The following is a 12,941-nucleotide window of genomic DNA, read 5'->3' on the forward strand; positions in this document are numbered from 1 at the left end:
ATATTGAAAGCCAAACCATCTGTGCACCAGGTCAAAGAACCTGTCCCAAAAACTTATTATTTTTCTGACCAAGAGAGGAGAGCAGATTTACAGATCTATCATCTAAGATGACAGCTTTACTTGGTACTCTTTGTGGCAGCAGTAAGACTATAATGGAAGATACTATTTCTCAGGGACTAAACTCCCATCAATGCCAAAGGGAATAAATTTGTACCTGTGCTCCCATCCCTTCTTACTGTAAATATTCTCCAATTTAGGTAAGAAAACTTATGTATTTCAGTGTTTCTAACTGTTCTGTCAAGAGGCACAAGTAGCTCTGGGGTTGTAACACCTTCCTCTCGTGCCAGCATCTAGGTCATTGTCTGTTTCATATAATCTCAGTGCTGGTAAAACAAGAGAAGCCAAGATGCTGATCACATAGTCAAAGTTCACATGATGGGCAAGAAACGCTGAAGTCCCAGTCCTTAATTCTGGATGCATCATTTAAAGTAACAACTCCCTCTTTTCTAGGGCACTTGGCAGAGCCCCTGCCACGACTCAACCAATACTCGTACTCTAGTAACAGTGACTTTTATCAGAGCATCTTTCTGTTATACATCAGAACTAAACTGTAAAAGAAAATAGTAAAAGTGAAAGATGGTAGTCACAATTTCTGGTAAAATCATTGCCCCGCTGCTTCTACCTTTGTCTTCTTTGTCTGTCATTTCCCTTAGCTGAGGGCATTTCTGCTCTGGGTTCTTAGGAGGCTGCACATCACTCTGGGGTCACAAGAACTACTGCTATCAGTAACCTGCCACGACGCGATTAAAACCTTGATTGAAACAAACAACAAATAAAGAGAAAGACATACAGGTTTTAAATATAGGTTTCCATTAAAATCATTACAAAGACAACTTCTCTCATTTTGAAGAAAAAGAAAAAATCCACTTCTACTAAAAAAAAAAAAAAGAAAAAAATTTTAAAATCACCCTTTTGCAAGTAACTTTAATGAGGAAAGGTGCAGGGAAGGGAAGGAGAGAGGACTTGGAGAACTAGCAAGTGTTCAAAAGGGCAGGTGCCCTCCATCTTGGTCATTTTGCAATTGCACCTTCTTCTCACACAGTCAGGTCAGAGAGCCAGAGTCCTCATGTGGAGGATTTCACCACCTGCTCATATGGGGGAGGTGGTGTGTTGCAATAGGAAGGTGGGGGTGGGTAAACCGGGTTTCCTTGTGGGGAATTGGGCTGGACATGAAAAGCCATAGCCATAGGATTCATCACAGGTCCACCTGGATCTGTGTAATACGGCACTCCAGGTTGTTGTGATCCTGAAAGAAAGAAAAGGAAAAAAAAAGGTATCAGCAACAGCAGAGGCATCAGGTTGTGCTCTCCCAGGGCCTGTGCTCTGCATACTCGGGAAAGGTTTTTCGGAGTGTTCATCAGAGCAAAGACAAGGAGTCTTTCTCCCTTCCAGAAACAAACCAGGCTGGCAGGACTGCATTCACATCTTCAGATACTACCAAAAAGTTTCAGTTTTGCATCCAATGGAAAGCACATAGTGAAGCAAAGGGCACCACTGCCCCAAGCAACTACATTTGAAAGGGAAAACAGTGAGCCCTGTTCAGTTGCTCTGACAGAAAAGCTTTTCTGCCAGCAGAAAGGAGAGGTGTAGGATCCCAGATGGACAAAGGAGTCTCTACTGTGACCCTGACTCAGGTGTCAAGTCTTACAAAAGGACTTCAGAGATTATTTTGTGGTGTCCTGGATCTGCTGATAAGCCAGAGTGAAGCTCAGATGGATCATTTCCCTCCTAGGCACGATACAGTCTAGAGGTGAACCTGTATGAAGCAAAGAGCCAAGCTGCAGTCAGTTACTGCTGGCTAACACAACAGGATAAGATTGCTTTGCATAGATTCAGTTCAGGAAATTACATCAGAGCCTGCAGGGACACGGAAAGGAAATACATGGCCAAACACAAAATTCCTTGGCTATGACACATAAGGAGTAACAGAGATTGCTGCCATAAGAACAAAGCTGGTGTGTAACCCTCCTCAGATATCACAGTGGGTGGTGGAAGACAACTTAATGCAATTGAAATCACAGACTATCTCAAGATCTAAGGTTTGTTTTTTTTTTATTTCTCTCTGTCAGTTTAAATAAAGATGGACTGGGAAAAAATTCATGGCTGAGCAACAGGTTTTCTTCTTTTGGTGCCAGTCTGTGTTTCCTATAATGACACAGCTTCTAAGAGATCTTCGCCTTCCATTCTCCCATTCAGGCTCCCAGAAAAGCAATCGCAGCAGATCCTGCTGGAATGGGAGAAGATGCTGCTGCTATCTCTGCAGGGAAGGAAGGAGACAGGCAATGATCCACATTTTGAGGGCTCCACCTCAACAGTGAATTGGCTACCGGTACCAAAGCCAGAAGAGTAATTACTGGAAAATGGGAACTTGCTTGACTACTAATTCTCATTGCTCTTGCTGTTAAATATTTCTAGAACAGTAGAAAAACTAGAAGTAAAAAATAAAATAAATTGTGAGGTTAGCTCAGAGCCCAAAGCTTTTAAGTAACAGCAGTAACAGCCTGGAAGCAGGTGCCATTATCAGGTCATCAAAGAGTTTGTGCTTATTTTATATTTGCCCACAATTTATGTTCCATGAAGCACCATGAAAGAGTAAAACTGTGCTCTAAATTTAAATCTGGTGTTTATCAATCTAGCCAAAGACACTCCCTGTTCACATAAACTCCAGGCTATTTTTCAGGCTTAAAAATATTCGTCTAGTTGGATTGGCTCCCCCGCAGCAGCAAAATACTCTCTGTTCAGTTAAGAAGAAAAACAGATGCAGAAAGGGAGCCCTAAAAAACCCTTAGAATTTAAACAAAGTGTCAGTTTGTGTCTGAAACATCTTTTTAACCATTTAGGCCTAGGAGAGTTCCCAACCAGAACTAGCTACCAGACAGGAAGAAATTACAAACTTAGAAAGCAATTTTGGCAGAGGAGCCCTCACTAGGTAGGTCCTCCTGATGCTCACAGATATTGCTTACCAGAGCAACAGCAATCAGACTAACAAGGGGAAAAAGACCACTTTGGCACAGAAAGACTACAGCACGGAACATTGAAGGCAAATAAAAAAATACCTGCAAGATGGCCAGATTGTGGAAGAAAATGCTAGACTTTCCTTCAGCTCTGCCAGTTGTTATCAATTGTATTTAAAACTCTTTCTTTCTGTGACTGTTGAATTTGGACACCTATCATTTTGTCTACACTGCAAAGGGAGAGCTTGCTAGCCTCCTTCCATGCATGGACGCACACCGGTAAAGGTATTAGGAACCAAAACAGAACTGAAAGTTCTGTCATCCTGTGTGTTTCAAAACCACTTCTGTACACTGCAACTGAATTATGCTGTTGGAAAGGCTGAGGACATCACTCATGGCAGGAGGTGGATGCATGTCTGAGTGCAGTGCAATCCCTTGTACAAATCGCACAGTGTCCAAAAACTAGTGAAACAAAAGCTCAAAATCCACCCTTTTTTAATGCCTTGGCCAAAGTAAGAAACCAGTGAAACTTGTATGAGCAGTCTCTAACCTGATGTAGTGTTGACTGGTTGTCTGGTGTAAGACACATTAAAAGTAGGTTCTTCTACTAATGGAGGAGGATACATCCGCCTTCGGATAAAGAAACCAGCTCCACAACAGAACAAAACTCCCATCATCAAAAGGAACCTAGGCAAAAAGAAAAGGGAAGTCAAAACCTGCACATTCAGGCAGCATTTAAACCCAGACTGTTCACTGAGAATACATCAACCTACAGCTTTTAACAGGATTTCTTAAACACGTTGCCTCTTGAGAGCAGGTCTGTCATTTGGGATAACACTCATGGAGCACTTATGGATGTATTATGGACATTTACAGTGATTAGTACTATTGTCAGTGTTCTCTGGCATGTAACCCAAAAGTAAAAAACACTTCAACTTTTCAAAAGTTCAGGTTCACATGTGACCTTGGCCGCTGGGATGCTAAACTGAAATTCCAGGTCTGCAGAGTTTCAAACTGCGCATCTTGGATGCAGGCTCCAGGCTAACAGGCTAGGCTGCTCAGGATGTTTATGGAGTACAGAGAGGAATACTATTCTGCAATTGCCATTAAAAGAAGAATTTTAGATGTTCTTAATTTAACTCAACATTTTAATTTCATCTCCCATGGGAAATATGGTAGCTAGCACTTAAGCTCAAGCCAGAAGACTGAGGCATCAGTACTGATGGCGACAAACTTTGCTTTGTGCTTCCTACATGGGATATTACATTTTCCATGAAAAAAGACATAATTTAGCTACCATTCTCCTCCTCTCTGCATCTTTTCCAACCTAGCTAAACTGTCCTCATCGTTTCCTTGCCCTGGTGTGATGGAAACAGGAACATGCAGCAAGGGTACATCAGATTTTGATCTTCAGACAGCGGCTTTCACTGTGTTTCCTTGATCAGTTACCGGACACTCCAGTGACTTATGCAAGCTCTTGTAAATAGGAATGATTCTTCTGTCTGTAATTGCCATCTTGTTTCATGGCTTTTTACTGGAATACAATGACAACTGTGCTTTTTTAGAAGGCATGGAAGTTGGCCAGAGGCAAGCCTACACACCATGCTTATCTCCGCTGGAAAATTCCCAGGTGGCTGAGAGGAAGAGTGTGGCACAGCATGGCAGCAAGAGTTACTTCATGCAACGGCTAAAACTCTTTTCTTCCTTCTACATTAGAAATGAGAGCAGAAGGAGGTTCTTTTTCCCTGAGCCAATATTAATACATTCCCCTTTGGCAGTGTTCCTGCAAAGGATTTTTTTCTGAATAGAAAAACAGATATTTACAATGTCACCCCAGGGATTGAGATAGAGAGCTCTTCACTTATATCAGTAAGGATTGTACACTGAAATCCCACAGCTTTGGGAAATCTCTGTATTATAGTATACATCAGGCTTCTGTTTCTCACTCTTTATTTGTTTCAGTTTTGAAGGCTTTTAAAAAAATCATTCTTCAAATTCCACATTAAAATGCTTGAAAACAGGTTTTCTAGGGAGTCTTTGCTTTATCACAACTGTAATGAGAAGGTTTTATTCAGGTGCTTTCTTAAATTCCACTCCAAAAGGAATTTACCTTATTTTTTTCATTATGCATAGAACAGTGATTAGTTTAAGCTTTATCCAGATTACTGAGCTGCTGGCTTCACAAGCTCAATCTTTCTGCCTTCTTTTCCTTTGCTGTCATCTCCAGTGAAATCCTCATAGTCATAAATGTACTTCTCTTCCTTTTTAATTGAAGCCTCAATTCAGCTGGCAGGAATATATTAAATCCTGCCTAAAAGCACAATCCTGCTTATACGATCCCCTTTTAAAACTGAGTGCCCCAAAAAAGAGGAAGAGTGTTGCTGCTTGGTAGTAGCCGGGACAGGCATAAGGAATTCAGCAATTCTGGATAGAAGTGGAACCACTGCTTGTACAAAGCAGCAGGATGCAGAAGCAGGAAAGGTCAACCTGACATGATAAACCTCCTTTTTCAGTGTTTTCTTACTACATCAGGAGAATTTTTAAAGAAAAAAACAAAATCTGTGCATAGAAATGCACACACATACCTTCCTACACACTTGCACCTACTATACTTTAAAATACCAGAGCTGGCAATATCCTGATTTAAGTCCAACCAACAAGACAAGGACAAACACAAAATTCCCAAATGCCCTGCACCTACCAAAAATACCATAATCGCTGGATAGAGAGAGCTCTTACACAGCATCTTGAGCCACAGCAATCCTCATAGGAGCGACATCTGCGGAGAGATAAAGAGACAGAGGTGTTGAGTGGCTGTTGCTCAGATTAAAATGGCATCCCCAACCCTGACACCATTCACACCCCCGACCAAAGCATTATTTTAAGAACAGACTACCCTTGGCTGGATAAAGCTGTCAATTATATGCATCGCACAGTTCTATCCCTATTCAGGAACGTTTTCCATGTTAGTTGTCCCAGATTGAAAAGCAAGATGTATTCTATTTGCCATCTGTATGTCTTGTGTTGTCTTGTGTTAAGTGGGCAGTTTTTCCTTATCTCTTCCACAATGAATCCTCCCTCCGGGGAAATATCTGCTGATAATGGGCCATTGAGTGTCACTGCATGACTGATAAGAACTATAACATCCCATTGTGAGATGCCCTGCCCAGAGGGAGGAGCCAAGCATTCCTACCTGCATATAGTCTAGAGATTCTGGCCCACCAGCACAGCTTTTTCTGCGCTGGATTTTCCCAGAGGAACAGCTGCCCCTTCCACTGCCTCTTCAGAGGAAGACTACACCCTTTTTCTACAGGATCACTGCTCCAACAGAACCACACTCCAGGAGGACTGCAGCCACAATTCCCAATTGGATTACTACCAACACCCTGTCCAACAGGGTGTCAGGTTGTATTCTGACTTTGTCAGTTTTGTTTTCGCTCACTGCATTGTTTATTTTTTTTTTTTCTTCCCTAATAAAGAACTGTTATTCCTACACCCATATTTTTGCCTGAGAGCCCCCCTTAATTTCAAATTTATAACAATTTGGAGGGAAGGGGGTCTACATTTTTCCATTTCAGGGGAGGCTCCTGCCTTCCTTAGCAGACACCTGTCTTTTCAAGCCTAGACATTAGTGAAACTACCTTCCTATATACTTAATCTCAAACCACTGCAAAAAGACCAAATATGGTGTTCAATTCTATATAAAAAAGGACAAGTTATAGAGAAAAGAAGTATCACTGTGTTTTCTTTCACAGTAAATGAATACTGCAGACCCCCAACAGATGTTTGGAGTTTTATTCACAGGAACAGACAAGAACTGCCAGAACAAAACTGCCAGATCACCCCTTCTTTGAAATCAGTACCTTCCAAGCAGAGAAACCACTGAGTGCAGAGAAAATTCCAATTGCACCATTATTTGCAAATTTTATGCCCTTTTTTCTTCTCAGAAGTCGCACTGGACTACAACTGCTAGCAACTTCCATTATTAAAGCAGCCTTTCCTGTAAAAATCCCCCACACTTCAAATTAATCTTTCATATGCATAGAACATTTTTGAAGGTATTACATCACCAATCATTGTGAGCACGAGGTACCACTTCACGAAAAGCAAGCACATACATTAAGGGCAACATCTGAACAATTCCTATGGCAACTCCTATTCCCACACCAATGAAACCTACTAAATAGGGAAAAGGACCAAGTTAACACAGAATCTATGGTATGTTGCAGACTTGAATGAAAATAAGCATTTAGCAATAAGATTACAATATCCACATACAAAAAGAAAAGAGGAGGTATCCACAATTGGATTGATCTTTTTAAGTGTGTTCACATCTGTGTGCAGAGTGCACATATTTATTTAAGCATCTGATCGTGGACAGTTTGCTCAACTGCATGACTGTGCTCCCATATTTATATGCAAACTAAAACCATGTCAATTGAATAATTGTACAGACAATTACACATTTACATGCTCAATTAACAAGGCTTCACTCAGAAAATACATTGTCACATAGGCTTCAGCTTCTAACTGGGGCCAGAGGAGGATGCTCTGCGGATACATAATCAGTTGTTTTGCAAGTGAAAACAGTTACATGCTCTTCTGATGACAAATAAGTAGGATTTATTCAGGCAAGCCAGAGAATCTGACATGATCATCATGGCAAAGTTCATTAAGAGACTCAAGCACCCAGTTTGGGACTCAGGCCAAGGATGTTGCTCATGCCAAAAGAGAAAACACCCACTTTGCTGTCATTGAACATGAAAGTGACCCATCTGCAATATTTCTTCTTTAAAGCTTCCTGACAACTGCTCATACTCAAAGCTACCAAACCTCACATAAGTACTGGCAAGACTAAGCAAGTCAGCGTTAACTTCAGTCCCTTTGGGACCAAGAAATTAAGTATTCCTCCATGTGGTTCAACCCAACAGGAGTTTTCAAGACATATGTTGAAGTCAAGGACAGATTCAGGTTCCTTACAAAATAGGCTGGAAGCTGCTGCCTTCTGTTACACCAGTGCTCATGGTACCCCTTTGCTCTTCAACATGCTTTCGTTGGAGCACTTCATCCATGGTGATGGGTACTTGCCTCCTTGGCTGACACTGCACAGCACGGATTTTGTTGGGCCAGAAAAGCACAGAAGAAACAGAGCCCATAAATCTAGAAACCCTTCTTGAGTCCATCAGGACAAAAATAAAAAGAGGATTTTAGGAATGTGAGCAGTTTTTATCTCTGCCTCCACACACTGCTTCTGTCAGTCCAGACACCTACATCTGACCACACACATGCTGGGGAGTGGAGGCACCATTTCCCAGAGCCCCAAGATCTTCACCTGTAATAAAACTTAAAGAGAGAGGTCACAGAGGCTGCACACACACCTCCCCCGTGCCCAACCTTGCCTTGCTTATTTTGCACCTGTTTTATCCAGAGACGGAAAAGATGGGAAATGGCTATTTTAAAATATATAACTATGGTCATTCAAACCACTAAATTAAAGGAGCATCTGTAAAGGAATATAGTACCTCAATCTATTTTTTTATCTTTAAGTTATCCAGGTTATGAGCCAGCACCATTTTTAAAGTCTTAAAGGCTTAGCTTTTATTCTTGCAAAAGAAGGATAAAGCACCAGCTGGAAGGCAGAAAGGCTACACTGCTGAATATTTATGAAGCTCCTGAGACCACTGACCACTAACAAACAAGCCATCAAAGAGAAGTTTCAGGTGACTGAACTTTCAAATGGTTGAAAATAATGATGCAAAGGATGGAGGAGTCTCTAATCATGGCTCCAATTCCTGGTAGTCAGTAAGCTTTCTTACTGTAAAAGCCAGTAAGCTCAGCCAGCTCATCCCAGGCTGACCACTGCATTTGCTGGGTGGAAAGTGAAAGTGAACCAGTACCACAACCCTCACAACCCTTTGAGATCTGACACTGGTAACTTTGTCACTTTTTACCCATAAAACCAAACAGGTGATTTATTCTGTGTGCCTGTGAGAATGGACACATGTACCCATATGTAGGAGCATGGAATCAAGGCTGGAATCCAGGACGATGCCAACCTGCTGTTTGTAATCCTCACCACTTGACAGCAGCACCAAAAAGGACTGGAAGAGCAAATATTCCATTTGCCATGAGGCTACAGCAAAAGCTCTGCTGACCTCTTGTTCTTGATTCTATGCACTGTGGAAAAACAACACAACTCCTGACAATATTCATCCCAATTATATGACAATTAACTTCCTTATTTAGCCATATTTATTAGCTGGCAAAAGTACAACAAAATCAGCTTATTAATGGAGTAACATGCAAGCTTAAGTCTTTGATCAGTCTTTGATGTACTATCTCTCACTGCCTGACGGCAAATCACAACAGAATTAAGACCCTGGTTCATTAAAAAGACCCTAAAATTAAGCACATGCACATATATTTATTGAATTGGTATGCATTTTCTTTAAATTGAACCCATACTTTGGCTTTGCTTTACAAGGAAGAACCAGTGTGCCCAATGCCAGTTGAAGCAGAATGAGCCTTACTATCAATCAGAACTGGACTGAACCCATCTCCAGAAGACTTTTCTAAAGTCAATTTCCCTCTTTCATAGATCAGTGATGATCCCAATAACTGCATTTCCCAAGAGCAATGTTAACTTTATTGATCAAAACTTAACCTATGACACAGGTTAAGACATAATTAGTTGCTTTGCTAATCGGCAACTTTATCAAGAATACAGTCTCTCTTTCAAAAACTGTGTGCAATGGGATTTATGATTTAGAAGGTACATCTTTTCATTCATAATTCACTGGAATAAAAGGACTTTATGTGCATGTCCAATGTCTTGAACTGCTGGCACACCAAGGAACTGCTGTGTCACAGATCAAAGACCTATCACAGCATGTCAGATCACAGGGTCAAGCTTTTTCTCTGAGTTCACACTTAAATCATGGCACTGAACTTCCTTCCTTTATGGATAAGCAAAGCATAGTTTCATATCAAGGTATATGTTATGACCCAGATCTTACAAACCAACTCTTTACTTGCATGTGTTCTGTGGATAATAGCTACTCAGTGATATGGTCCAATAGCTCTTCTCCAATTATATCTGCATCTACACAGTTGAACAATTCCCTTCCTAGTAGAGGTGCTGCAGCAAGGAGCTGCATTCCCTACCACCACCATATCTTTGAAATGGAAGCTGTAGTATTCGTAGTTTTTTTCTCTAGATGATTTGTATCATATGGGCCAAAACCTGATTTAACATTTAGGATGTTGGATTAGTAACGTATTTTGGAAGAGTGAATCAAAACATAAATTGTCAATCCACATGTAGTGGCAGAAACCCTACTGTAGACAGAAACACAGGATGAGAGGGTGAAATAAAACCACAACCCCACATCAACAACCAGATACAGTAAACTGCATCATCTCTAACCTCATCTTGTTCTGAATACAAACCTGACATGAATTCCAAAAAAAGGTTGCACACCAGTCATAGGTTAAATGATTGCTGCACATATCTGTAAATTCTATGATACAAATTGGGATTCATTGAAACACAAGAAGCACTGGCAGTTTTGGAGTAGGGGGCAAGAAAACTAAAGGGAGACAGGGAACTGTGTAAATGAAAATACAGGAGTAGACCAAAGCTAATATCACAAAAGAAACATTTTGGGGGTTGGTAGTAGCATTAGATGAAGCTAAGGAAATGCCAGATGCGGCCCTAATATTGGCACAGACAAAAGACCAGAAGGAGTCTTCATAAGAACTTTAAGAGCTGAGGCTGGGTCATCTCCAGGCAGATTCAATGCTGAACCCTCAAAGTAGGAAGGTTCAGGTCTACTCCCATGGAACAGATGACAGCAGACAGCTGAAGTGTGCATAGCCATTTATTTGTTCTAGGACAAAAGAAGTTTTAAAAATAAAATAATCTAATCTGCTTGCAACTCAGCTGCCAGGATACAACGATGCTGAACAGAGAAAAAACAAATAAGCCTTGAAACAAAAAGAAAAAGCAGGCAATCATCACAAAGTGACTAGCAGAAACAATTCTAATGAAGCTCTGAGTCGTGGGTATATTATCAATGAGGAGTGATGCCACTGAGGTACACTGCCACAAGACCTAGACCTGACAGACAAAAAATGGGGAAGATCAACTGAAGGTGTACCATGTGATTGAGAAAGAGTTCTCCTTCTACCAAGTTTAAGTAAACTTCTATTAATTTCAGACATTTCATAAGTAGATTTCCATCTTTCCATAAAAAGCAGTCTTCAAAGCAAACCTACTGCCTGTAGTGCTGTCTAAGGAAAGACATAGACAATTGGCTGCAGACATGGGGAAGACCACCACACAATGGAGGGGTTATCCCAAGGAATCTGTTTTGCTACAGTTGCCCACAGAACATGGAAATCGAAACAGAGTCCAGCTCTGCACTCAGGAGTCCCACCTAAGCAACTATTTCTGAGTCCCAAAGTGGTTTAATCTCTCTCCAGAAAGATGCTGCAAAACAAAGGCCACATCCTTCCACTGGCATTCACTCAAGTGCTTGAGGAGCAGTAAGATAGGCAAGGTCTTTGGCTGGTTGAGCAGAGTTGTAGGGAATATCTGCATTCTGGCCTTGGTCTTAGGGTCACTTGTGTCTCCTTGGCCTAATTTTCAGCAGACACCATTCCATCACAGTCAACTGCAGTTACAGGTTCTCAGCACCCAAAAGCATGTATTTTCTTATAAATAGCAAAGATGATCTCTCAGTATATGCAATAACAGTACCTTGTAAAACATAGGTCTGATAAGTATGAATAGATAAGTTTATTATAATAAATACAGCTGCTTCATAGATGAATGGAGCTGTGACCTCAACGCACATCTGTACTTAACACTGCTACTGGTACCAAAGAGAGCACTAGAGAGATAGTTATCCAGGTACTTGGTAAATCACACAGCCCTTATGTAAGAAAATGTAAGACAAAAAAAATGAAAAGGGCTGTCAGGTAATTTTTTTTCTACAGAGTAGAAACAACTGAGACAGAAACAGCATTTGCTCAGATTAACGTCCTGTCTGCTTTGACACAACTAAAATCTCTTACAAGATAAGATACTTGGCTCCTGTCCTTCACACAGATGTGAAAAATAAGAGCAGGCAACAGCTGGAAAAGGGCTTATTTCTCAATTACTCTTTAGGTGAAGAGCCTATAAACACCATCTCTATACAAGAACTCAGCAGAATGCAGTAAATCCTCCCCCACTTCTGATGGGATGAGAAGTATTTGCTCAAGTGCTCCTATCAAACCAATCCTTCTCACAATCTTCTGCTACCCAAAGGTTTACCATAACCCCAGCCCTCTCTTCCCAGATCCCAAGAAGAAAGCAGAGGAACTCTCTTTGTTGTCTGTAAAGTAACACTACATAGCTTTCTGGCCAGCACATATCCATCTAGAAATTTTCTCTCTCCCCTTGTGACAGAACCTAGCAAGAATTGCAGTGGCTTGGGCTTTAGCAGTATATGGAGCCTTCAAGAGTCATTTTTCAACACAGGCTGCAGGCTTTTCTTTCACAGAGCAAAGCAGAGAAACAGCACTGCTTAAGGCTCTGACAAAAATAAGCCATACATAATGTGTATGACAAGTTTGAATTTTCTGGAGGTGGAACTGTAAATTTCTTGTATCAAGAGGAATGAGGAATTCTAGTTACCCATCAGGCCCCTTATTAAACAGATGATTAGCTCTTCATATCTCAAGCTGCTCCGTGTGGGCAGGCAGTCCTACTCCATCTCATCCCTGCTTTGCGAAATCATAAGCAGTCTGCTGGCAGGGGGCGATGGGTATCCAGGAATTTGCTGTCTGCCTCAGTTTAAGATACTAAAGCATAGTAAACCTTTTTTTCCTGTACCAAGCCACTGCACGATTGAATGCAGAGAAGGACTGGGTAGTAATGGC

The 12,941-nt window shown here is 41.1% G+C and overlaps 1 protein-coding gene across 2 annotated transcripts in view; it reads right to left on the bottom strand.

Annotated features, from left to right (window-relative positions):
• Positions 1 to 833: 833 nt before the first annotated feature.
• VOPP1 (VOPP1 WW domain binding protein) overlaps positions 834 to 12,941 on the bottom strand; it is a 62,488-nt gene continuing 50,380 nt past the window's right edge. For both annotated transcript variants that reach the window (XM_053995501.1, XM_053995492.1), the window contains exons 3-5: positions 5,716 to 5,793; positions 3,565 to 3,701; positions 834 to 1,306 (exon numbers count right to left, since the gene is read on the bottom strand). In XM_053995501.1, coding sequence (XP_053851476.1) covers positions 1,125 to 1,306; positions 3,565 to 3,701; positions 5,716 to 5,793 — 397 coding nt within the window. In that variant the 3' untranslated portion in view covers positions 834 to 1,124. The remainder of the gene's footprint in view (positions 1,307 to 3,564; positions 3,702 to 5,715; positions 5,794 to 12,941) is intronic.

Source organism: Vidua macroura, chromosome 1, assembly GCF_024509145.1.
Source record: "Vidua macroura isolate BioBank_ID:100142 chromosome 1, ASM2450914v1, whole genome shotgun sequence".
NCBI classification, from domain to species: domain Eukaryota; kingdom Metazoa; phylum Chordata; class Aves; order Passeriformes; family Viduidae; genus Vidua; species Vidua macroura.